The following is a 27,258-nucleotide window of genomic DNA, read 5'->3' as shown; positions in this document are numbered from 1 at the left end:
GTATTGAACAGAAGCAATTTTGTAATATACATGCATTAACAAAAATACTTCTAATAAAAGATATAGCTGTTTCAAAAGTGTATTTAAGTATGCACCGTGCACCAGCATTTTAAACACAGCACTTGCTCAGAGAGCATAAGGTGCTTGTACCATCTTGTAATTACTCAATTTGATAATTGCTGACATGATACAAGCCCCACTGATGATCTGAGCAGCTGCATTATTTAAAATGTGGGTGCAGTGACAATATCTAGCTATGCTTCACATGCACATGCAGAGAATAATATTCACACTAAAACAGTGATAACTCTTACTAGAAGCATTTTTGCCAATACATGTATATTGCAAATATGTTTCTATTCAAAGTTGTAATAAACCTATGTGCATTTATATTTTGACTGGAATGTCCCTTTAAATAACATCATCAATAGCACCTGAAATAAAATAGCTATCGTAGTTCTTGATAACTTCCATCACATCCTAGACTTAAATGTGTTCACAAACTCTCTGTACCAATTACATTACCTAGAGATTTGTTTAATGGGACAGTCTACTCCAGAATTTATATTGCTAAAAAAGATAGATAATCCCTTTATTACCCATTCCCCAGATTTGTATAACCAACACAGTTATAATAATACACTTTTTACCTCTGTGATTACCTTGTATCTAACCCTCTGCAGAGTGTCCCATTATTTCAGTTCTATTGACAGGCTTGTATTTTCGCCAATCAGTGCTGATTCTTAAATAACTCCATGGGAGTGAGCAAAATGTTATCTATATGGCACACACAAACTAGCGCTGTCTAGCTGTGAAAAACTGTCAAAATGCACTGAGATAAGAGGCAGACTTCAAGGGCTTAGAAATTAGCATATGAGCCTACTTAGGCTTAGCTTTCATCAAAGAATACTAAGAGAACCAAGTAAATTTGATGGTAAAAGTAAATTGAAAAGTTGTTTAAAATTGCATCCTCTATCTGAATCATGAAAGTTTATTTTTGGTTAGACTGTCCCTTTAAGGCTCTGGGGTCAATTTATTAAGCAGCAGATGCTGCATTGACGCCCCTGTCGTTTCTGGTCCACGGAAGTTAAGAAGCAGCGGTTGTAAGAAATAATCTCGGTCCAATTGGGATGATTGATGGCCCCTGCTAGCAGCCGATTGGCCGTGAGTGAGCAGGGGGTGGCATTGCACAAGCATTTCACCAGAAATGCTTGTGCAATGTTAAATGCCGACAGCGTAGCAAATCATGTCCGCTCGACCTATGGTAAATCTACCCCTTTGACTGCATCGTTAAATGACCAGATAAATACAGTTCATCTAAGGTAAAATAAAAAAACAATAATATATTTCTGGAGGGAGTAATCTGCAAATAACATATATGGTACACGCGTAAATGCAATACACCTAAACCTGTGAAGTGTGCACAAGCATGAAAAGAAAACATATATTATTAATATATGCCAACAACTGATTAACTTATCCACATGAAATGTTTCAGTTTTGTAGTGATTGTTGGGCATTACTATAATATACATTTTCACTCTAAATTGTCATTCCAATCTGCAATTAGAAATATTTGAAAATGAAACTTAGGTTTATAAATAGAAATCATTAACTATTGTGCAGGCTTTAATGTCAAAAACAAATGTTATTGACAAAAAGATTTTTGAACACCATAAAAGTTTTTGATAAAAGTGTCTAGGACACAACTTTAGTCTTTGGATTTCAAAGTCTCTGGAAGATATTTGTATGCTATATAGAGTATGAGAGTCATACCGACCTTATGACATTTTACATAACATCACTTACACCTGCATAGTGGAGCCCACTAGAAGGTCCCTTTCATCTCTGATATGATATCTAATCTAGATAGAGCAGTGATGGCTAACCTTGGCACCCCTGATGTTTTGGAACTACACTTTCCATGATGCTCAACTAATCTGCAGAGTGCATAAGGATCATAGGATATGTAGTTCCAAAACATCAGGAGTGTCAAGCTTAGCCACCACTGAACAAGAGCCTAAATTTTCCTGGGAAGGGGGGCAGAGCATTAAATGTATACCACTAAGCAACCATGAAGTCCACCTTGTCACTTTTCTAGATGACATTCTGTTCACTACTTATAAACTGATCAAGTCAACAGCCTGGGGTAATTTCGCTTGATTCAAAAAAGTAATTAAAAAGGGATACATTATAAAATCTATATGCAAACAAAAAACAACAACAACCCTGCAACTACTTTTACACTGCTCAGGAGATGTTTGGTAGCTGAATGAATGCATTAGGAAATGTTATCATTTGAAACATATACAACTAAATTTAAACAATAAAAAAATCTGGGTCACTGAATATTTCAATCTAAAGACAGTCGTCTTTGCACTAAAACAGACTGGTTAACATAGACACATTGACCGCTGATAGGTTATAGTACAGACATTTATCATAACATTAATAGTCCATATGCCTTCTAAACAGTCAATATACTGAATCACATTCACTTTAACTAATCCTGCATGGTAGCCCTTCATGTTAATTACAGTTTATACGTTTCACCTTTTAATCAAACCCTGACCTTCTATGAGGGTCAGAGCTGAAAAATGGTTTTCACCTCAAGTAGAGAAGAGTGGAAGTGGATCCCAGTTGCACACAGATTTATTATTCCAGGACCTAAAGAATACTGATCAGTTGTCTGTTCTTCACTTCCTCTCACATCTTCTCCCAGAGCTGAACAAACGTACATCACTTTGGAATGATGAATCACCAAGAATGGTCACATCTATCTCTTTCTTGCACATGTTACAAACAACAAAACCCCAAACATTTATATCAGAGATTTGCAAAGGTGTAGTGCCAAAATGCTTCATTAACCCCTCAAATAAGTGACTAATGTTTTTAGTTAAAGTTATTGCTGTTTCAATTAAAACATTTACTGTGTATGGACCATTTTTACATATGCTTTGTGCACACTCAATCAAACACCACACCTGAGAAATATCACTGATGCAATTTATGCTCCCTATGCAGGAGCAGTGTTTAAGTTGCAAGTGCACGACCATAAGTACATTTGCTCCATGCACAGTAAAATCTATAGCTGAAACAGTGCTAATAGTTAAAAGAATAGAATACGTGTTCAATGCACATCTGCTTCTAGTCAATACTGAAATACATTAATGTACAATACAGTGCTATGTCCCTTCATTTTTCCAAAACACCAGACTTCCTAGGAGAAATTCTTAGAAGCAAGAAATGGAATGCTTAACAGAAGAGGGGACACCTAAAAACATCACCCCCCTCTCATCTCAACACACACTCCTACCAAACTGCAGAAAACATCTCTAGAATATCTGCTTTCCGCCAAACATCAACAGAAGTAAGAGGTAAAACAGCTGAAGCCTCTGATAGAGGATCTGGGGTTGTGGTCTCACTGAGCTACAAATGTTAGACTCAAAGGCCACATGTAGAGCCAGGTGAACAGAATCAATTCTAAAGCTACTTTAATCAAAACGATGGTCCCAATTACATAAAATCCATTATAACAATTTTTTATTCAGGACAAAACACCCAGTAATAATACTGTCTTTGATTAAACCAGATAGCTTCCAGGTAAATTGATCTGCCAACCAAATTACTAAAATACCTGACTCCTGTTAGAGATGTAGCGGCCTGCTATGCTCCGTGAAGATGCCTTTCAAAAGGTTCAAACATTCCCTGTACTTTGATTTTTGCCAAAGGATCTGCAAGGACCTTGGTAAAGACACTTGAAGCTATGGACAGCCAAAAATAAAAAGCTACACATTGATAAGAGAAAAGATCTAAAGCAAATCTTAGGAACCTTACATTACTTGGATGAGTAGAAACATATCTGTTAGATTCTATGACAAGACAGGAGGCTTCATATTTTACATTAGATCTTTACTGAATCCAAACAGCAGCAAACAAAACATACAGAGAAAAAAATAATAACATAGTAACAAGGCTGCACCAATCAACACACAGCAGCCTAATAAACTGTAATGAACAAGTCCAGCACTTCCTTTTCTTTGCTGCTTCCAGACAGCAGGTCATGTATTCATTTCTCTCTTCATATTATTTCTTATCATATTATTCTAATTCTTGTTTAGTTATCTTCTGTAGCCTTACTAATTTATAAGCCTTTTGTCTTCAGTATTATCCAGCTTTAGTTGTTTATTTATTTATTTTAGTTATTTTATTTAATAAATTGTGTATTAATTTGATATAACAGGCATGCGGCCCGTTGTTAGGCCTCTGGGACATGCACGTTTCAGACCTTCTATAGATTTATGCATTTATTAATGCTGTGAATTGGCTTCTGCAAACATGATTCCAGGTATAGTTTTATAGCTATTTGAGTTTATTTTTCTCTATTTTAAATTTGTATGCCTTTTATTGTTAGTGATATAGTTTTTGCAGCTGAGTTTTATAAACTCCCCGCTGCTCATGGTTCTCCTGCCGAATCATCGCCGGTTCACTAGTTGCAGACCAGTCAGGATTCTTATCATCTCTGGAATCGTTGAAAGGAGGTTTCGACTTGCGCTCATAATCGCTTCTGCAATCTGGCCGTTCATGGCCTCCTCCTCCTAACGATCCCAGATCTTACATTGGTGGCAGTGGCGTCCTTCCTACAGAGATCGAGTGGCCTTATACTTTACTGCTCCGATCACTTTCTCCCTCTGACTCGCGGTCTCAGGAAGGACCGCCCCTCCCACCTCCTACATCATGCGTGTCTGTCACCCTGACGTCTAATCTATCTAGTTTAATATTAGACTCTCTTTTATCTTCACAATTAGCTGGGAAAGACCCTATCTCCCATTCCCTAGTAGGGGCATATCTCAAGCCCGATGACTGCTAGCCCCTCCCCCGGGCTTTTCACATAGGGGTGATTGAACAACCTCCCCAGAGGTAAAACGGGGTTTAAAGTACCATCCCCCCAGGGTTTTTAAGAGGGGCATCAGAGCTTCGACTCTGGCAATTTTTTTTATTTTTTTGAAATTCTTATGTAGGTGCTTTAAAATGCAAAATATGAAGCCTCCTGTCTTGTCATAAAATTCAGATTATTATAGCCTATGGTGAATAAATAATCTTGATTTTATTAAAGACAGGAGGCAAATATCCCCCCCCCCCCTTCTGTTCCCTCCCTTGATGTGTTAATAAAGATTTTGTTTTCTAGAAATTCCAACTAATTATGTTATTGCTGTTGGTATTCCTTTCTGGGATTAGTTGTTCCTTTTCGTTTTTTTCTCTTTCAGTGACTCTGCGGATTTCATTTCCTCATTTAACTTCGGTCATCTGTTGAGTTTTCCATTCCTGGGAGTCAGTCACTGTTCTTTTCTGGTCTATGATGGATTACCATTAAGTCATTTTTCGTCTTGATTGGTTCTGCTGTCTTCCGGTCAAAGAAAAGAGGAAGTGCTGGACTTGTTCATTACAGTTTATTAGACTGCTGTGTGCTGGTTGGTGCAGCCTTGTTACTATGTTATTTTTTTTTCAGTATATTTTCTTTGCTGCTGTTTGAATTCAGTCAAGATTTGATGCAAAATATTCACCTCCTGTCTTTAATAAAATCAAGATTATTTAGTCACCACAGGCTATAATAATCCGAATGTATTACAATCACAAACTGAACAGGATCTAGAGCTATAATTATTTATATTAATTGTTTATTTTTAACAGTTATTCCTTAAACATGTGTCCTACTGTTTCAAATCTAGATCAGGATGACACAGGTCTTCTTTTATCCAGAACATTAAGAAGGTTTAAATAAAACCGTCAAATTGCTCTGACTGAGCACCTGCACAAATGACCCAAAGATCTAGAATACTTTGAATATTCTGCCAAAATCCCCTTCACACAAGGTCCAGATAAAATATGCCAAGGGAACAATTATAGATCTGGTAGCTTGACAAAGTCTTTCTTATAACTAGGCATGTGAAGAAGTTTGTTTTTCGTCATTAATTAGCTCCTTGTAGGCAGAATGATCAGCATAACCAGTAAAATCAAAAAGGTTTACTCTGATTGGTGCATTTTGGCCATCATACCAGCCTCTCTAACATTCTGGCAAATGATATGAAGCTATGCAACCCACAAACAAAAATAATAAAATATGAAAAGAAGATTAGAAAAATGCATATTTATGCAGTGTACTGTAGATGTGGCTTTGATCATCTGTTATTTCAAGACTATTCTTGCAGAAGCCTCCATCCCTTATACCCTGTTTGGGCAGATCCACAATATTTGAACTATTGATAGCATACATCAAATCTGTTACATTTTCAGATTCTGGGATAAACACAAAAATAAAAATACAGTAAAATCATTGTTTTTTAGTAAGAATAATTTAAACGTTCACAAGTAAACAAGGACCAATGGAATTGCTCCGTGCCTGTATGTGCGTGTATATATGTGTAATGTGTATATCTACATATATATATATATATATATATATATATATATATATATATATATATATATATATATATATATATATATATATATATATATATATAGTTATATAAATATATTGCTTAAATGACAGTCTAGGGTGCGCTATCATCTGCATTAGCATTCTTCGGATAAAATATTTAAATAATACCAGACTGCGTAGTCACACAAAAGATAATGCACCCTGCGCTACTGATTGTGCTCCACTTGTAATCTAGCCCTTAGTTGCCAAATAAAACACAGGTAGCAGTGAATTAACCCCTTACTCTTTTACCTGCTCCCAAAAAGTTAGGGAGTTTTCTTAACAAATGTCCCCACAGCTGGAGATACAATCGTGTTACATTGTATAATGATATGAGAATAGCTCACTAAAAGACACCTGACAAGTAGAATACCTACCAGCCAACACTAAACTCAATATGGGCATCAAAAAGTGCCACCACGGGTGCAGTAGCTGCTCTCCATCCACTAACTCTGGATCTTATGAGTCCCTCTTGTTTGCTGTGTCTGACAATTTTGATAAATCCAGGTTTCCGAGAATTCACTTCCTCTATGTACTTTGTCAATTTTTCCTTCAGTTCTTCTGTTGCAAAAGAAAAAAAAAATATGATGATTTTAAGACCAATAACATTCTAAATTTTATGGTAAAAATAGCAGTAACATAAGTAACAAACAAAAAAGTGCAGAGCAGGCATGATACAAGCTGCACATTTTAAAGTGACATAATGGTCCAAACTGAAATACACGTTAAAGGGGTTTTAAACACAGGTTGTAATAGAAAATGTTTAATTATATGAATTAATTGTAAAGTTGTTTAAATTTGTATGTTCTATCTGAATCATGAAAAAACTACTGGGTTTCATGTCTTTTTAAACATAACTATAATTTAAAAAATGCATCTCGATATTGTATAACAAAGCTACAAATAATGTTGCAAAACACTGCTGCCATAGAGTACTAAAGACATGTGCACGCTCCTGAGCAATTATGAGCCTACCTAGTTTTACTTTTCAATAAAAGATACCAAGAAAACAAAGCAAATTTGAAAACAGAAGTAAATTGGAAAGTTGTTTAAAATTGCATGCTCTATCTGAATCCTAAAGGTTTAATTTTTACTTTACTGTCTCTTTTTAAACAAATAAATCAAATAAGTCAAATATAGAGCAGCAAAGCACTTCTGTGAACTAGATAAACACATCTGGTGAGCCAATGACAAGAGGCCAGTGAGTTGTAAAAGGGACATGAAAGTGCAAAAAAGAAAATACCCTAACGTTTTATAGCATGTTATTATTACACTATTGCTTGTATATAACAATGTATAAACCGATGCACAGTCAGCTCCAGAGCAGCAATGCATTACTAGGAACCTGCTGAACGCAAATTACAAGAATCATATGTGTGTAGCCACCAATCAGCAGCTGGCTCTCACTAGTACACTGCTGTTCCTAAGCCTACCTACCTGCTTTTCAACAAAAAACACCAAAAGAACAAAGTCAATTTGATAACTGAAGTAAATTGAAACATCTTTTACAATTGCATACTTTATCTCATTCTAAAAGTTTAATTTTGACTTTTATATTCCTTTAAAGGTATGTTGGGGGGGGGGGGGTAAATGCATTTTAATAAGATAGCTGTTGTGGAAGTTTAAATCTTTGAATAACAGGGAGTTCATTGTTATCCCACCTCAAGATGGCTTTGTACAGTAGTGCAGAAGTGACGGGAAGGGTATGTGCACTACATGCTACTGGATAACAGTGGCCAGAACCTAATACTACACCCCCCCTCTCATATATCATTGTACTGTCTCTGTAATCTGCTGCATTATTCATCTCCTGCCCCCTCATATATCATCACCCCTTACAGATCATACACTCACCTGCCAACCCTCAAAAGATAAATAGTCAAAATAAACTGCAAAGCACAATGATTAAATTACACAAATACGCACTATGTGTAGGGCTGGTAGTGGCAGCTTTATTTCAGGCCAAACCTGAACTCTTTTGCCGTGCTTAGCACAGCAGTTTTTTTATTTCCAAGTACACAGTATGTTTAATAGCACATAACCACAAACTCTCACAGATATTCACACTCTAAAACACACTCTCTATCTCACACATACACATATCTATCACACACGCTCACACTCCTACAGACTTACACTTTAATACACACTCTCGCACACACACAAATACACTAACGCTCTCTCTAGCACACACACAAAGACACTAACACACTCTCACACACACACATAAAGACACTAATGCTCTCTCACACACACAAAGACACTAACGCTCTCTCACACACACACACAAAGACACTAACGCTCTCTCTCACACACACAAAGACATTAACGCTCTCTCACACACACAAATACACTAACTCGTTCACACACAAACTCACACAAACAGAAAGACATTGACAAACACAAAGACACAAACACTCTCTCTCACACACACACACAAAGAGACTAACACTCTCTCACACACACAAAGACACTAACGCTCTCTCATACACACAAACACACTAACTCGTTCACACACAAACACACACACAGAAAGACATTGAAAAACACAAAGACACAAACACACACAAAACACAGACACACTTCCACACTCAGACACACAGAAATAACTGTAGGCATGCTCAGTATGTTGCAAATGCACGTCACCTTTTTTTTGGCTGTGGCTTTTTCAAACCAAACCGGACATTTGCATTTCCGGGCCTAAATCAGTTTGAAACCCAGACACACAAATGGAAATCCAAACTGTCTGGGTCATTCCCAGAAAGGTGGCAACCCTAACTATGTGGTACCTAGCTTCCATTTTAATTTACTTATATTACAGATAATGTGCAGCATTTTTACAGAAAATATAAGAGGCCAATGCAATATAGTTTTGTAGAATGAAAGGGATATTAGACGCACATACAGTATGTTCCATCTCCCATGTGAAAGAGAAGTATTCAAACATATTGACATGAGACTCTCATATGAAAAGTATTGTATGCTGTCTTTAGGGGATATGGAGTCCTTTGAAGCTACAAACTCGTTTTCAGTAAATAGATTAGATAGGTGATTGACATTTGTATGTAAGGGTATGAGGCCTCTCATTGTAAAGAGGTGACTCCCCTCTTTCCAAAATTGGTTCTCAAACCCCTTTATGGAGCCTGTATGAGTGATAGGAGCTCTAAAAGGGCATTATCCCTGTTCAAACACACCCTGGTGATCACCCACAAATTAGAAGGAGAATGTGAATCTAACATAAAAAAAAATAAGTGAATTATCATCTTATAGTAAATAAAGTAGAGGGAGAGAGGAATGACCGCCATAAAAAAAATCTTCCTGATAACCAGTGGGGCACAATATCACTGTTTCTTATGATGATCACCTATATCTTAGGTGGACATTATTTCATTTCAAATGAGAGGCCACTTGCCTCTCTAGGCTAAATAGAGGAGGTATAGGGACTAGTGTATCTCTCAGCCAAAGTTTTTTTTTTCTTAACTGTTGATTGCTATTTTATGACATTTTCATCACCTGCATTCCAGAGGAACATGTCAACCCCCCCAATTAAAAAACACACGCTCCCCTTCCTTATTCTGTGTGACATCATCATATATTGGTCAGTGATGTCACACTATACTAGCACTGGCTATCGCTGAATGAAAAAGGATCTTTTTTTCTACCACTATACCAACAAGAAGGGAAAATAAAAAAGAATGGTGCTTCCTTTGCAGACTTTGAGGAACGATAAAAACAACATTATGCCATTTTTTGTATTGAAGGATTTCATTTACAATTGGAGAATTACCTCAAGGCATTGTTGGTGCGCTGTATTGCCTGTGTGCTGCTCAGTGTGATTATTTGGTATTCATTATGGAAATATATTGAGTTATTTACATATTTATACATACGATTTATCATGATTATGATCATATAAAAATTAGCTAAAATAAAAATGTAATACAACTCTGAAGAAGCCACAAGTTTGGTAACGTTTTGCGGTTTCTTAATAAAAAAATAATAATAATCATTAGATTACCTCCTGTTGACACCCATTAATATGTGCTCCTCGCTTGTACTGATAAATTAAACTGCATAGGTTGATAAGTGGCATAGACTACACTATTGGCCAATGGTTGCTCCTCACCCATCGCAGATCCATTCACTGTGAGGATTGTTGGCTAGTCTGATAAATAGCTGTCAATCTGCGTAGACTTCTTAAGGGCTACTCTCGATCAGAGTTCTCTATAGAGCTAACAACCTAGATACATTGTTTGACTCGATTGCTTCGCTTGAATTGTAAACTACAATTTGAAATGGTATTATCTCTTGTCCTTATTAAGATTGTATTGTTTTCCTGGAACATCTCACTATACAGCTATGACTTGGGAGTCTAGGTGGAAGAGTGGGGCACAGCTGTACAAACCACTATCTTATCATTATAGGTGCCTATTAAACTGCTCTCTTTCTTTGGGCCTGGGGATGGGACTTATAGGAGGTGATTGACTCTGCAGAGTGTCTGAGGGGGATTGAATTTAATAAAAAAGAAAAAAAAATATGTAATGAATTATATGTATGAATTCTGTTTTGATAGCATTGGGTCCCTACTAAGCTGCATTCTGTTTTCCAGAGCCTTTCTAACAAATGTTGGAGAGTTTGCAGGGCCAAGGTATGACCAAGCATATTTGGTGGAACTGTCTAGTCATTTGACCGCATCGGACTACTGCTCTGTATTATTGTAGTTTATTGGCCCCCACTATTAGCCATACACCTGAGGTTGAACTTTTCTTTAACTTGACTCTTCTTACAAGCAGTCAAGTTGGCTGAAAGCAAGCTTCCCCCATGTTGGTCCCAGATGGTAAATGTAATTGAGTTTATTAAAAAATATGGAGTATTCCTTAAATGTCCTGAGCAACATAGACCTTTTTGTTGCAATTCGACACTTGTGGGTTGAACATAAGCCGGACTATACTCTTCATTTGGCTGTAAGAGGAATGCTTTGAGTAGGGAGGCCTAAGGAAGTGAGGCTGTTAATCCATACCCCCACACTCTCTCCCTCTAAGAGTACGGTTGAGGAAGCGAAGAGGTAACCACCACCCCACACAACTGTAGCTTTCCCTTATATTAGAATAGAGTGATCAATTTTGATGCCTTATATAAGAAGATATGCTTCCCATCTAGATCTGTTCTACATAACATATTTCATATTGACAAAAATGTGAATAATTGATACTTATATAAAAAAAAAATACAATGCTAGGATTCTATGTATGGGTAGTTATGACTTTCTTGAAGTTTGATGGGAATATTCATTAATACGGGCATCCTGTGCTCTATTGACTTGTACTTGTGCTAAGTCTTCAATTAAAAAAAAACAAATAATAATTAAATCAAACATAATTACAAAAAAATTTCTCATTTCAGAAAAATCTAAAGGATGGATCCTCTGTCATTACAATTCATAAATAAAATGTTATATAATTTTAAAAGCAATTTCCTTTGGAGCATTAAAAGTTTCACCTCTAAATTTGCTTAAGAATTTTTGGAGCTCTTAATGGGTTGTTAGACTCTTCTTACAAACAGTGAAGTTGGCCAAAAAAGCACTTCCACCATGTTGGTCCCAGATGGTAAATGTAATTGAGTTCATTAAAACATATGGAGTATTCCTTTTAATGTGCTGAGCAAGATAGACCTTTTTGTTGCAATTCGTCACTTGTGGGATGAACATAAGATGGACTATACTCTTTGTTTGGCTGTAAGAGGTGTACAGGGTACTAATGCTTTGCAAGTAGTACTGCCGCTACTGACCTTAAATAGGGAGTCAAGTTGGCTGAAAGCGCGCTTCCCCCATGTTGGTCCCAGATGGTAAATGTAATTGAGTTCATTAAAAAATATGGAGTATTCCTTTAATGTCCTGAGCAACATAGACCTTTTTGTTGCAATTCGACACTTGTGGGTTGAACATAAGCTGGACTATACTCTTCATTTGGCTGTAAGAGGAATGCTTTGAATAGGGAGGCCTAAGGAAGTGAGGTGGTTAATCCATGCCTCTGCCTCTCTCCCTTTAAGAGTAGGGTTGAGGAAGCAAAGAGGTAACCATCCCCTCCACACAATATTTTTTCTCTTCTTGGTCCATGTAGCTTTTCCTTATATTAGAATAGAGTGATTCATTTTGATGCCTTATATAAGCACCCTGTGCTCCATTGACTTGTACTTGTTGTGTTATCACAGAATTCAATTAGAAAAAATAATAATAATAATTAACTCAAACAAAATTACAGCAAAATGTCATTTCAGAAAAATCTAAAGGGATGGATCCTCTGCCATTATGATTCATAAAAAATATATCATTTTAAAAGCAATTTCCTTTGGAGCATTAAAAGATTCACCTCTACATTTGCTCAAGATTTTCTTGGAGCTCTTAATGGCTTTTCATTAAGAAAGATTCTCTCTCTTCTAGTTACGTTTTAATGCTGTAATGTATGGGTCTATTGATCGGATTGCAAAATATAAAAATATATATCGGAGCATTAGTGTGCGTTTGACTATGAGTCAGTGTTAAACTTTCATTATAGACAGTCTACCTAATGATTTATTGATGACAAACAGCTTGTATAGACTTGTAATAGGTTAGCTACCCCTCTGATTCCTCTAAGTGTTTGTTTTCCAAAATTCCGTCTTGACAACCAAAACTGAATATACAGAATAGAAAGACTCCATAAAGCTGATATTCAGGACTGTACAGCAGCATTCTTCCTCCCTGTACATCCCATGGGACAATGATGTTGTGGAACTACTAATGGCATAATGGAATAGACTGTGAAACACTGCTCAAGAGAGCAACCCAGATGGTTCAAATCTTGACATTAAAGGAACACAACATAATGTATATGCAGAGACAGCATAACCCAGTATATATATTTTAGAGAAGCTTTCAAATATATAGAGGTTAAAATAGTACCACATGACCTCAGTGATAAGCCTGGAGCATACACAACTGAGCATGTGTTGTTCACAGTATATACCTATATGTCTTTTGCGAATGGAGCTTGATGCCCCCGTTTCCGCTCAAGCCTTCAGTCTCGCCGGAAACAGCAGTTATGAAGCAGCGGTCTAAAGACCGCTACTCCATAACTGATCCTATAAATAAAACAAGGTTAGTGGGAAAAAATAATTATCGATTAATACCCCATAAGCATAATTAATTACCAATGTAATTGAGAGAAAAACCCAAAGTTATGAAAGAGTATAACACTCAAACCATTAATGTGGAAATAGGGGTGCTCACTGTCCTGGTAATGCAGTTAATATAAAGAGAAGAAACAAATGGACAGTTTAAGAGCACTCAAGGGAAGTGTATAATGTATATGCAAGTATGAGGCAGGAGAAACCACCAGGAGGGGAAACAGAATAAATTAAAACTTAACATTTAATATAGAGCTAGTTAAAATAAGCATTAACAGTGTAGGTGTATTAAAACTTAGATTAAGATAAAAATTAGGGTTATCAAGTACCAGTATCCCAAGGAAATACTAAATTATAACACAGATTGCGCAATGGTCTCCACTCAGCTCAGTACAAACAAAGAGGGCTCACATACTGCATAGTTTTTTATTGGGTTAGTTGGGTGGTGGGTTTTACTGTTGGGGGTGTTTGTATTTTTTTTTTACAGGTAAAAGAGCTCATATGTTTGGGGCAATGCCCCACGAAAGGCCCTTTTAAGGGCCATTAGTAGTTTATTGTAGGCTAGGGTTTTTTTTATTTTGGGTGGACTTTTTTATTTTGATAGGGCTATTAGATTAAGTGTAATTATTTATTATTTTGATAATTTATTTGTTATTTTTCATAATTTAGTGTTTGTTTTTTTGTAATTTAGTTTTTATTTATGTAATTAGATACTCTTTGTAATTTTTAGAGTAGTGATAGGATTTATTTATTGGTAGTTTAGTTTTATTTAATTGGTAGTTAGTTTAATTTTAGTTTAATAATTATAATAGTTTAATTGTTAGTTTAATATTTTTTTTATTTTTTTTTGACAGTTAAGTTTTAATTTAATAGGGAAATTGTAATTTTAATATAAAGTTAGGTGGTCGTTAGATTTAGGGGTTACTAGTTTAAATTAGTTTATTTCGTTGTGGGGGGGGGGCTTTGGGTTTAGGGGTTAATAGTTAATTTTATTATATTTAGTTGTGGGGGCTTGCGGTTTAGGGTTAATAGGTTTATTATAGCGGCGGTGTGGGCGGACGGCAGATTAGGGGTTAATAATATTTAAATAGTGTTTTTGATGCAGGAGGGCGGCGGTTTAGGGTTAATAATTTTAGTATAGTGGTGACAATGTCGGGGAGTGGCAGAATAGGGGTTAAAACATTTTTTTAGTGGCGGCGATGTCAGGAGTGGCAGATTAGGGGTTAATAAATTTATTATAGTGTTTTTGATGCAGGAGGGCCTCGGTTTAGGGGGTAATAGGTAGTTTATGGGTGTTTAGTGCACTTTGTAACAGTTTAGTTATGAGTTTTATGCTATAGCTTTGTAGTGTAAAACTCATAACTACTGACTTTAGATGGTGGTACAGATCTTGTCGTTTTAGGCTGTAACGCTCACTTTTTAGCCTCACCGAAAAACTTGTAATACCGGCGCTATGGGAATCCCATGAAAAAACGTCATTTTTACGTGTGCAGGACTAACGTTGCGGTACAGGCTAAAAGGTGTGCGGTACACCTATACCGACAACACTTGTAATAGCTGCAGTGCTGTTTTAACGCTGAAAATGACATATTTTCAGCGTTACAAGTTGCAATGCAAAACTTGTAATCTAGCTGTATAGTTATCTAGGGTCAGTAATTACAAAATGACTTGCTCTAATAGATGAATGCATGTCATCTTCGCACTAGAATGTTCCCTTAAAGGGATACTGAACCTAATTTTTTTCTTTTGTGATTCAGATAGAGCCGGCAATTTTAAGCAACTTTCTAATTTACTTCTATTATCATTTGTTCTTCCTTCTCTTGCTATCTATATTTGAAAAAGAAGACATCTAAGCTAAGGAGCCAGCAAATGTTTGGTTCAGTACATGGACAGCACTTGTTTATTGGTGCTGTCCAATCAGCAAGGACAACCCTGATAATAGGAGTAAATTAGAAAGTTGCTTAAAATTGAATGCTCTATCTGAATCGTGAAAGAAAAAAATTTGGGTTCAGTGTCCCTTTAAAGGGATATGAAACCCAAACATTTTCTTTTGTGATTCAGACAACATATCATTTTAAAAAGTTTATACTTTACCTCGGTTATAAAATTTCCTTTGTTCCCTTAGTATTCTTTGTTGAAGAGATACCTAGGTATCTAAACTTTCATGATTCAGAACATGCAATTAATTTCCTGTTTATTTCTATTATTCAGTTTGCTTCTTTCCCTTGGTATCATTTGTTGAAAATGATACCTAAATAAGCTCAGTAGCGGCAATGTACTACTGGGAGCTGGTTGCTGATTGTTGTCTTCACATATATGCCTCTTGTCATTGGCTCGCGATATATGTAGAGCTAGCTGTGGAGCATTGCTGCTCCTTTAACAAAGGATACCAAGAGAATGAAGCAAATATACATGTTTGGAGCACTACATTGCAATAAATAGTGCTGACATCTAGTCTTCTTGCAAATAGATAATATTCTTGTAAAACTGCTGCCATTTAGTGTTTCACACAGGTGCACGCTCCTGAGCTCTTTTCAACAAAATATACAAAGAGAATGGAAAAAAGTAATAACAAAAGTCTCTATCTGAATAATGAAAGAAAAATGTTGGGATTTGTGTTTCTTTAAAGGGACACTGAACCCATTTTTTTTTTCTTTCATGAGTCAGATAGAGCATGAGATTTTAAGCAACTTTCTAATTTACTCCTATTATCAATTTTTCTTTGTTCTCTTGCTATCTTTATTTGTTTATTGGTGGAAGAATGTATCCACCAATCAGCAAGAGCAACCCAGTTTGTTCACCAAAAATGGGCAGGCATTTACACTTACATTCTTGCTTTTCAAATAAAGATACCAAGAGAATGAAGAACATTTGCTAATAGGAGTAAATTAAAAAGTTGCTTAAAATCGCATGCTCTATCTGAATCGCAAAAGAAAACATTTGGGTTCAGTGTCCCTTTAAGATCATAGATACTACTCAAGACAACATTATTGGTGACAGTATTGGGTATCAAAGAAAGCAAAGTACTTTTATACATTGAATCCATATCTTACAGGTATATTTTTTTTAAAATGCGGTACAAACAGGGCTAAATATGACTGATACAGTTGAACACGTGCACAGAAAATAGGAAGGAATATCAGGTTAATCATCTGATCAGCATGGGATAAGGTTGTGAAGTTTTATTTGTTTTTTATTTATTTATTGCAGGAGTCTCCCATATTTTATACTTATGGAACCTAAACCGAACAACTTGTTACATTTCTGCTGTTATTGAAAAACAGAGCTATCTTAAAGGGATATGAAACACAAAACAACATTCTAAATTTACTTCTATTATCAAATTTTCTTCGTTCTCCTAGTATCTTTTGTTGAAAAGCAGAGATGTGAGCTCAGGCGCGTGTACATGACTGGAGAATTATATGGCAGCAGTTTTGCAAGAATGTTATACATTTACAAGAGCACTAGAGGGCAGCACTATTTCCTGCAGTGCTCCAGATGCCTACCCAGGTAGCTCTTTAACACAGAATATCATAAGAATGTAGCAAATTTAATAATAGATGTAAATTTGAAACATTTTTAAAATAATATGTTCTGTCTGAATCACAAAATAATGTTTTGGGGGTTTCCTATCCCTTTAATAAAGATTTTTTTTAAATTCATATTAAAAACTATATTTTGACTTCTGACTTCTATTCTGAAAGTAAAATACAGAGGAATAAACAAGAATTATACCCTATTTCACATTTCTCTTTATGTTTTAAAGAGACAGTAAAGTCCAAATTAAACTTAAAGGGATATGGGGGGGCGGAGCCGATCGCCAAGCAGAACAGACGCTTTCATATAGAGCTCTCCAAACTAACGCTATTTTAAGCTGCAAAATGCCATTTTGCCTCTGGCAAATATTTGATTTATACTCCCATACGCATGCCTTATCAAGTGGCCTTTGAACCAGCTTATTTACTGAAGACCTCAGAGAAGACGCTCAGATATAAGGCTCCGGTATGAAGCAGCCCTGAGTCATTGAAGAAGGAAGCCGCCATTTTAAGCTGTATTTCTTTACTTTCTAAGGAGGATTAACCCGCATCACTGTTACACTGCAAGTCGCAGTCACGCAATTTAACGGGGGGGACCTGGTCCTGCAATCAGACCCTCCCTACTCCTAATCCAAACATACTTGCCTTATCTAGCGTTTCCTTTTTTGCTCAGGGCTGCTGAACCCCCCCTCGCCCTCCCCTTCCCTCTTTCCCAGCAGGTCTGAGTTGAGTTGAGAGCCACGGAAGAGACATTGCACCTATCGTCAGGGAGGAGGAAATGTTGCAGCATAGATCGACAGCACACTACATCGATCTCCAACAGAGCTTTCAGGCACTCATGGATCTGGCCAAACTCGTACCGCAAGCTCGGGAGGTTCCGCAGCAGAGAATCTCTGAGATCCTTTCAGACCGGAATAGAAAGCGATATGTGGGAGATAGAGAAATACCCGCTCAGCAACTCGACCCAGGGACTGTGAGTGCATTACTTTACGATGAGTCTCTGAACACCGGGACACTTTCTAGTTGCGGCCCCATGATTGAGCTGTTCTCGAGAGCTGCTAATACTGAGACACATATTGCTTTCCCTCGGGCATCCTCCGGACAAGACTTAGAGAAGTCACTCAAAGGGGACTCATTGCTACATCAGTCAGCTCACGGTTCATTACACTCCCCCACCTTCATGTTAGGACATAAGTATAACCTGGGGGAATTACGGAACCGACTTTATGTTCTAGTTACATGTTGCCTTGCCTCGCCCAAATCTGGAGTAGGATAAAAGTTTTTACCCACCTATGTAGAGCCTACTGGGTACAGGCCTGTTTGCTGACAATTTTTTCCTAATATGTCTTGATCCTCCTCCCTTAAGTAAATGTCCTTCATGCTTTGAGACAGGGAGTGAGATAACCCAGAAAGGAGACCTAACACCTCAGACTTATAACCGGGACTGTTAAGCCATGTCATAATAAGATATGAAACTATTGTACTTATGAAGTCTATTTGATGGATGCCTAGATAATAGTTACAGGTTCCTTATGCTCATCCAGAAGCTTTACTTATTTTTGTTTTACATAAGCATCTAGGGTTTGGCAATCTTTAGTTTCTTATGTTATCCTCCTGTTTACCTTGTTTTCTAAACTGGTCAGTTGTTCTTGACTAAAACTAAAAACATAATTTATGCTTACCTAATAAATTTATTTCTCTTGTGGTGTATCCAGTCCACGGATCATCCATTACTTGTGGGATATTCTCCTTCCCAACAGGAAGTTGCAAGAGGATCACCCACAGCAGAGCTGCTATATAGCTCCTCCCCTAACTGCCATATCCAGTCATTCGACCGAAACTAGCCGAGAAAGGAGAAACCATAGGGTGCAGTGGTGACTGCAGTTTAAAATTTAGACCTGCCTTAAAAGGACAGGGCGGGCCGTGGACTGGATACACCACAAGAGAAATAAATTTATCAGGTAAGCATAAATTATGTTTCTCTTGTTAGGTGTATCCAGTCCACGGATCATCCATTACTTGTGGGATACCAATACCAAAGCTAAAGTACACGGATGAAGGGAGGGACAAGGCAGGTACTTAAACAGAAGGGACCACTGCCTGTAGAACCTTTCTCCCAAAAATAGCCTCTGAAGAAGCAAAAGTATCAAATTTGTAAAATTTTGAAAAGGTATGAAGCGAAGACCAAGTCGCCGCATTGCAAATCTGTTCAACAGAAGCCTCATTTTTAAAGGCCCAGGTGGAAGCCACAGCTCTAGTAGAATGAGCTGTAATCCTTTCAGGGGGCTGCTGTCCAGCAGTCTCATAGGCTAAGCGTATTACGCTCCGAAGCCAAAAAGAAAGAGAGGTTGCCGAAGCCTTTTGACCTCTCCTCTGTCTAGAGTAAACAACAAACAGGGAAGATGTTTGACGAAAATCTTTAGTCGCTTGTAAGTAAAACTTTAAAGCACGGACTACGTCCAAATTATGTAAAAGACGTTCCTTCTTTGAAGAAGGATTAGAACACAATGATGGAACAACAATCTCTTGATTGATATTCTTGTTGGAAACTACCTTAAATAAAAACCCAGGTTTTGTACGCAGAACTACTTTATCTGTATGGAAAATCAGATAAGGAGAATCACATTGTAAAGCTGATAACTCAGAGATTCTACGAGCCGAGGAAATAGCCATCAAAAACAGAACTTTCCAAGATAAAAGTTTGATATCAATGGAATGAAGGGGCTCAAACGGAACTCCTTGAAGAACCTTAAGAACCAAGTTTAAGCTCCATGGAGGAGCAACAGGTTTAAACACAGGCTTAATTCTAACCAAAGCCTGACAAAATGCCTGGACGTCTGGAACCTCTGCCAGACGCTTGTGCAAAAGGATAGACAGAGCAGAAATCTGTCCCTTTAAAGAACTAGCTGATAATCCTTTATCCAAACCCTCTTGGAGAAAGGACAATATTCTAGGAATCCTAACCTTACTCCATGAGTAATTCTTGGATTCACACCAATGAAGATATTTGCACCATATCTTATGGTAGATTTTCCTGGTTACAGGCTTTCGTGCCTGCATTAAGGTATCAATGACTGACTCGGAGAAGCCAAGCCTTGATAAAATCAAGCGTTCAATCTCCAGGCAGTGAGTCTCAGAGAAATTAGATTTGGATGATTGAAAGGACCTTGTAGTAGAAGGTCTTGTCTCAGAGGCAGAGGCCAAAGTGGAAAGGATGACATGTCCACCAGGTCTGCATACCAGGTCCGATCAAGATCACCGATTTTCTCTCCTGTTTGATTTTGGAAATCAGTCGAGGGAGCAGAGGAAACGGTGGAAACACATAAGCCAGGTTGAAGAACCACGGTGCTGCTAGAGCATCTATCAGCGTCGCTTCTGGGTCCCTGGACCTGGATCCGTAACAAGGAAGCTTGGCGTTCTGGCGAGACGCCATGAGATCCAATTCTGGTGTGCCCCAACAATGAACCAATTGAGCAAACACCTCCGGATGGAGTTCCTAATCCCCCGGATGAAAAGTCTGATGACTTAGAAAATCCGCCTCCCAGTTCTCTACACCTGGGATATGGATCGCTGATAGATGGCAAGAGTGAGTCTCTGCCCAGCGAATTATCTTGGAGACTTCTAACATCGCTAGGGAGCTCCTGGTCCCCCCTTGATGGTTGATGTAAGCCACAGTTGTGATGTTGTCCGACTGAAATCTGATGAACCTCAGGGTTGCTAACTGAGGCCAAGCTAGAAGAGCATTAAATATTGCTCTTAACTCCAGAATATTTATTGGGAGGAGTTTCTCCTCCTGAGTACACGATCCCTGAGCCTTCAGGGAATTCCAGACTGCACCCCAACCTAGAAGGCTGGCATCTGTTGTTACAATTGTCCAATCTGGCCTGCGAAAGGTCATACCTTTGGACAGATGGACCCGAGATAGCCACCAGAGAAGAGAATCTCTGGTCTCTTGATCCAGATTTAGCAGAGGGGACAAATCTGAGTAATCCCAATTCCACTGACTGAGCATGCATAATTGCAGCGGTCTGAGATGTAGGCGCGTAAATGGCACTATGTCCATCGCCGCTACCATTAAGCCGATCACTTCCATGCACTGAGCCACCGAAGGGCGTGGAATGTAGTGAAGAACACAGCAGGAATTTAGAAGCTTTGATAACCTGGACTCCGTCAGGTAAATTTTCATTTCTACAGAATCTATCAGAGTTCCTAGGAAGGAAACCCTTGTGAGGGGTGATAGAGAACTCTTTCCCTCGTTCACTTTCCACCCATGCGACCTCAGAAATGCCAACACTATGTCCGTATGAGATTTGGCAATTTGGAAGTTTGACGCCTGTATCAGGATGTCGTCTAGATAAGGGGCCACTGCTATGCCCTGTGGTCTTAGGACCGCCAGAAGAGACCCCAGAACCTTTGTAAAAATTCTTGGGGCTGTAGCTAACCCGAAGGGAAGAGCCACAAACTGGTAATGCCTGTCTAGAAAGGCAAACCTTAGGAACCGATGATGATCTTTGTGAATCGGTATGTGAAGGTAAGCATCCTTCAAATCCACTGTCGTCATGTACTGACCCTCCTGGATCATTGGTAGGATTGTCCGAATAGTTTCCATTTTGAACGATGGAACTGTGAGGAATTTTTTTAAGATCTTTAGATCCAAAATTGGTCTGAAGGTTCCCTCTTTTTTGGGAACCACAAACAGATTTGAATAAAATCCCTGTCCTTGTTCCATCTGTGGAACTGGATGGATCCCTCCCATTATTAGGAGGTCTTGCACACAGCGTAAGAATGCCTCTTTCTTTATCTGGTTTACAGATAATCTCGAAAGGTGAAATCTCCCTTGTGGGGGGGAAGCTTTGAAGTCCAGAAGATATCCCTGAGATATGATCTCCAACGCCCAGGGATCCTGAACATCTCTTTCCCACGCCTGGGCGAAGAGAGAAAGTCTGCCCCCTACTAGATCCGTTGCCGGATAGGGGGCCGTTCCTTCATGCTGTCTTAGAGGCAGCAGCAGGCTTTCTGGCCTGCTTGCCTTTGCTCCAGGCCTGGTTAGATTTCCAGGCCGGCTTGGATTGCGCAAAAGTTCCCTCTTGTTTTGTAGCAGAGGAAGTTGATGCTGCACCTGCCTTGAAGTTTCGAAAGGCATGAAAAATAGACTGTTTGGCCCTTGATTTGGCCCTGTCCTGAGGAAGGGTATGACCCTTACCTCCAGTAATGTCAGCAATAATTTCCCTCAAACCAGGCCCGAATAGGGTCTGCCTCTTGAAGGGAATGTTAAGTAATTTAGACTTTGAAGTCACGTCAGCTGACCAAGATTTAAGCCATAGCGCCCTACGCGCCTGGATGGCGAATCCAGAATTCTTAGCCGTTAGTTTAGTCAAATGAACAATGGCATCAGAAACAAAAGAATTAGCTAGCTTAAGTGTTCTAAGCTTGTCAAGTATTTCAGTCAATGGAGTAGCTGTCTGAAAGGCCTCTTCCAGAGACTCAAACCAGAACGCCGCAGCAGCAGTGACAGGAGCAATGCATGCAAGGGGCTGTAGGATAAAACCTTGTTGAATAAACATTTTCTTAAGGTAACCTCTAATTTTTTATCCATTGGATCTGAAAAAGCACAACTGTCCTCGACAGGGATAGTGGTACACTTTGCTAAAGTAGAAACTGCTCCCTCCACCTTAGGGACCGTCTGCCATAAGTCCCGTGTGGTGGCGTCTATTGGAAACATTTTTCTAAAAATAGGAGGGGGGGGGGGGAAACGGCACACCGGGTCTGTCCCACTCCTTAGTAATAATTTCTGTGAACCTTTTAGGTATTGGAAAAAACATCAGTAAACACCGGCACCGCGTAGTATTTATCCAGTCTACACAATTTCTCTGGCACTGCAATTGTGTCACAGTCATTCAGAGCAGCTAAAACCTCTCCAAGCAACACCCGGAGGTTCTCAAGCTTAAATTTAAAAGTAGACATATCTGAATCAGGTTTCCCCGAGTCAGAGACGTCACCCACAGACTGAAGCTCTTCCTCAGCTTCTGCATATTGTGACACAGTATCAGACATGGGCCTTAAAACATCTGCGTGCTCTGTATTACGTCTAACCCCAGAGCTATCGTGCTTTCCTCTGAATTCAGGCAGTCTGGCTAATACCGCTGACAGGGTATTATCCATGATTGCCGCCATGTCCTGCAAAGTAATCGATATGGGCGTCTTTGATGTACTTGGCGCCATTTTAGCGTGAGTCCCTTGAGCGGGAATCAAAGGGTCCGACACGTGGGGAGAGTTAGTCGGCATAACTTCCCCCTCGTCAGAATCCTCTGGTGATAATTCTTTTAAAGATAACAGCTGATCTTTATTGTTTAAAGTGAAATCAATACATTTAGCACACATTCTCCTATGGGGTTCCACCATGGCTTTTAAACATAATGAACAAGGAGTTTCCTCTATGTCAGACATGTTTATACAGACTAGTAATGAGACTAGCAAGCTTGGAAAACACTTTAAATCAAGTTAACAAGCAATATAAAAAAAACGTTACTGTGCCTTTAAGAGAAACAAATTTTGCCAAAATTTGAAATAACAGTGAAAAAAGGCAGTTAAACTAACGAAATTTTTACAGTGTATGTAACAAGTTAGCAGAGCATTGCACCCACTTGCAAATGGATGATTAACCCCTTAATACAAAAAACAGATTAACAAAACGAAAAATATGTTTTTTAAACAGTCATAACAACTGCCACAGCTCCTACTTTTGAAGCCTTTTGAGCCCTTCAGAGATTTCCTATAGCATGCAGGGGACTGCTGAGGGAAGCTGAATGTCACAGTTTGTAATTTTAACTGCACCAACTGTAACTTTTATACTATAACAGTGGAAAGCCTCAGGAAACTGTTTCTAGGCAAAAATAAAGCCAGCCATGTGGAAAAAACTAGGCCCCAATAAGTTTTATCACCAAAGCATATATAAAAACGATTAAACATGCAAGCAAACGTTTTATATTGCACATTAATCAGAGTATATACCTCTGATAGCAAGCCTGATACTAGTCGCTATTAAATCACTGTATTTAGGCTTTAACTTACATTAATCCGGTATCAGCAGCATTTTCTAGCAAATTCCATCCCTAGAAAAACTTAACTGCACATACCTTATTGCAGGATACCCTGCACGCCATTCTCCCTCTGAAGTTACCTCACTCCTCAGACATATGTGAGAATAGCAGTGGATCTTAGTTACTTCTGCTAAGATCATAGAAAAACGCAGGCAGATTATTCTTCTAAATGCTGCCTGAGATAAAATAGCACAACTCCGGTACCATTTAAAAACAAACTTTTGATTGAAGAAAAAACTAACTATATTTTACCACTTTCCTCTTACTACCTCCAGCTATGTTGAGAGCTTGCAAGAGAATGACTGGATATGGCAGTTAGGGGAGGAGCTATATAGCAGCTCTGCTGTGGGTGATCCTCTTGCAACTTCCTGTTGGGAAGGAGAATATCCCACAAGTAATGGATGATCCGTGGACTGGATACACCTAACAAGAGAAATATGTTTTTATGGGCCATTTTACATAGACAGGCTCATAACATACTATATTAAGCTTCATTTGTACAAGTTAAACTTATCTAACTTACCCTTACTCTGTCTCGTTTAGATATATTAAATGCATAACAGATGAATATTGTTCTTAATTAATGTTCGTTTGCCTAATATGTGCCTTCCCTGAGGTTCGGGTATTGATGAATATGTATACTACTCCTTACCTATAAGTCTCTGCAAAACCATCATATTTGAGATCAAAGAATATTTAACTATGTAATAGCGAGCTCCTCATACTCCAAGTAAATATCTAGAATTCTTCCCGGGTTTATTATCTCCCTGTCCTCACCAATTACATCTCATTTAGACCAATCTATTATAGCCCCGCCCCCCCCCTTATATTGGGTCCTATACCCATTCTTCTTTAACTCAAGCGGCTCTTGCCCGCTGTAATCTTTCCCTCCTCTCCCATTACTCTTATTAATTATATCTCTCCATTAACACAGATCTCTTGAATAATCCTAAAGTTCCACTCAGCTATCAGCTGAATATTGACTTCACCACTAGTGGAATGGCTGATATTGCCCTATATTATCATTCTGTACCCACTTTGTTTCATAGAGAGTGGTCCTCTTGGCTTAACTCTCCACAAAACAGAGATATAATTATGCCAACTTATACTCATAATACTTCTCATAACAGTAAAACGAGACCTTATATTCACACCCGAGAACCTCCACCTCTATACTTACCAGCTAATGAAGAATTATGTATGTATTAAGTGTAAGAAATAATTATTACACCACTGTCTCAGACTTATTGTTTACCTTCCTATCGGCTAGATTTAGAGTTTTGTCGGTAAGGACCCGCGTAGCTAACGCCGGCTTTTTTCTGGCCGCACCATAAAAATAACTCTGGTATTGAGAGTCCACATAAAGGCTGCGTTAGGCTCCAAAAAAGGAGCGTAGAGCATTTTTAACGCAGCTTCAACTCTCAATACCAGAGTTGCTTACGCAAGCGGACAGTCTCAAAAACGTGCTCGTGCACGATTCCCCCATAGGAAACAATGGGGCTGTTTGAGCTGAAAAAAAACCTAACACCTGCAAAAAAGCCGCGTTCAGCTCTTAACGCAGCCCCATTGTTTGCTATGCGGAAACACTTCCTACGTCTGCACCTAACACTCTAACATGTACCCCGAGTCTAAACACCCCTAACCTTACACTTATTAAACCCTAATCTGCCGCCCCCGCTATCGCTGACCCCTGCATATTATTATTAACCCCTAATCTGCCGCTCCGTAAACCGCAGCTACTTACATTATCCCTATGTACCCCTAATCTGCTGCCCTAACATCGCCGACCCCTATATTATATTTATTAACCCCTAATCTGCCCCCCACAACGTCGCCTCCACCTGCCTACACTTATTAACCCCTAATCTGCCGAGCGGACCTGAGCGCTACTATAATAAAGTTATTAACCCCTAATCCGCATCACTAACCCTATAATAAATAGTATTAACCCCTAATCTGCCCTCCCTAACATTGCCGACACCTAACTTCAATTATTAACCCCTAATCTGCCGACCGGAGCTCACCGCTATTCTAATAAATGTATTAACCCCTAAAGCTAACCCTAACACTAACACCCCCCTAAGTTAAATATAATTTTAATCTAACGAAATTAATTAACTCTTATTAAATAAATTATTCCTATTTAAAGCTAAATACTTACCTGTAAAATAAATCCTAATATAGCTACAATATAAATTATAATTACATTGTAGCTATTTTAGGATTAATATTATTTTACAGGCAACGTTGTAATTATTTTAACCATGTACAATAGCTATTAAATAGTTAAGAACTATTTAATAGTTACCTAGTTAAAATAATTACAACATTACCTGTAAAATAAATCCTAACCTAAGTTACAATTAAACCTAACACTATACTATCATTAAATTAATTAAATAAAATACCTACAATTACCTACAATTAAACCTAACACTAGACTATCAATAAATTAATTAAATAAAATACCTACAATTACCTACAATTAAACCTAACACTACACTATCAATAAATTAATTAAATACAATATCTACAAATAACTACAATGAAATAAACTAACTAAAGTACAAAAAATAAAAAAGAACTAAGTTACAAAAAATAAAAAAATATCTACAAACATAAGAAAAATATTACAACAATTTTAAACTAATTACACCTACTCTAAGCCCCCTAATAAAACAACAAAGCCCCCCAAAATAAAAAATGCCCTACCCTATTCTAAATTACTAAAGTTAAAAGCTCTTTTACCTTACCAGCCCTGAACAGGGCCCTTTGCGGGGCATGCCCCAAGAAGTTCAGCTCTTTTGCCTGTAAAAAAAACCATACAATACCCCCCCAACATTACAACCCACCACCCACATACCCCTAATCTAACCAAAACCCCCCTTAAATAAACCTAACACTAAGCCCCTGAAGATCTTCCTACCTTATCTTCACCATACCAGGTTCATCGATCCGTCCTGAAGAGCTCCTCCGA

General features: G+C 38.2%; 1 protein-coding gene across 1 annotated transcript in view; it reads right to left on the bottom strand.

Annotated features, from left to right (window-relative positions):
• LOC128643483 (polypeptide N-acetylgalactosaminyltransferase 18-like) overlaps positions 1–27,258 on the bottom strand; it is a gene marked incomplete at its 5' end in the record, with an annotated part of 233,425 nt that overhangs the window by 35,333 nt on the left and 170,834 nt on the right. The window contains one exon of the mRNA XM_053696328.1: positions 6,859–7,042. Coding sequence (XP_053552303.1) covers positions 6,859–7,042 — 184 coding nt within the window. The remainder of the gene's footprint in view (positions 1–6,858; positions 7,043–27,258) is intronic.

Source organism: Bombina bombina, unplaced genomic scaffold, assembly GCF_027579735.1.
Source record: "Bombina bombina isolate aBomBom1 unplaced genomic scaffold, aBomBom1.pri scaffold_587, whole genome shotgun sequence".
NCBI classification, from domain to species: domain Eukaryota; kingdom Metazoa; phylum Chordata; class Amphibia; order Anura; family Bombinatoridae; genus Bombina; species Bombina bombina.
This window is presented reverse-complemented; position numbering and strand designations above follow the sequence as displayed.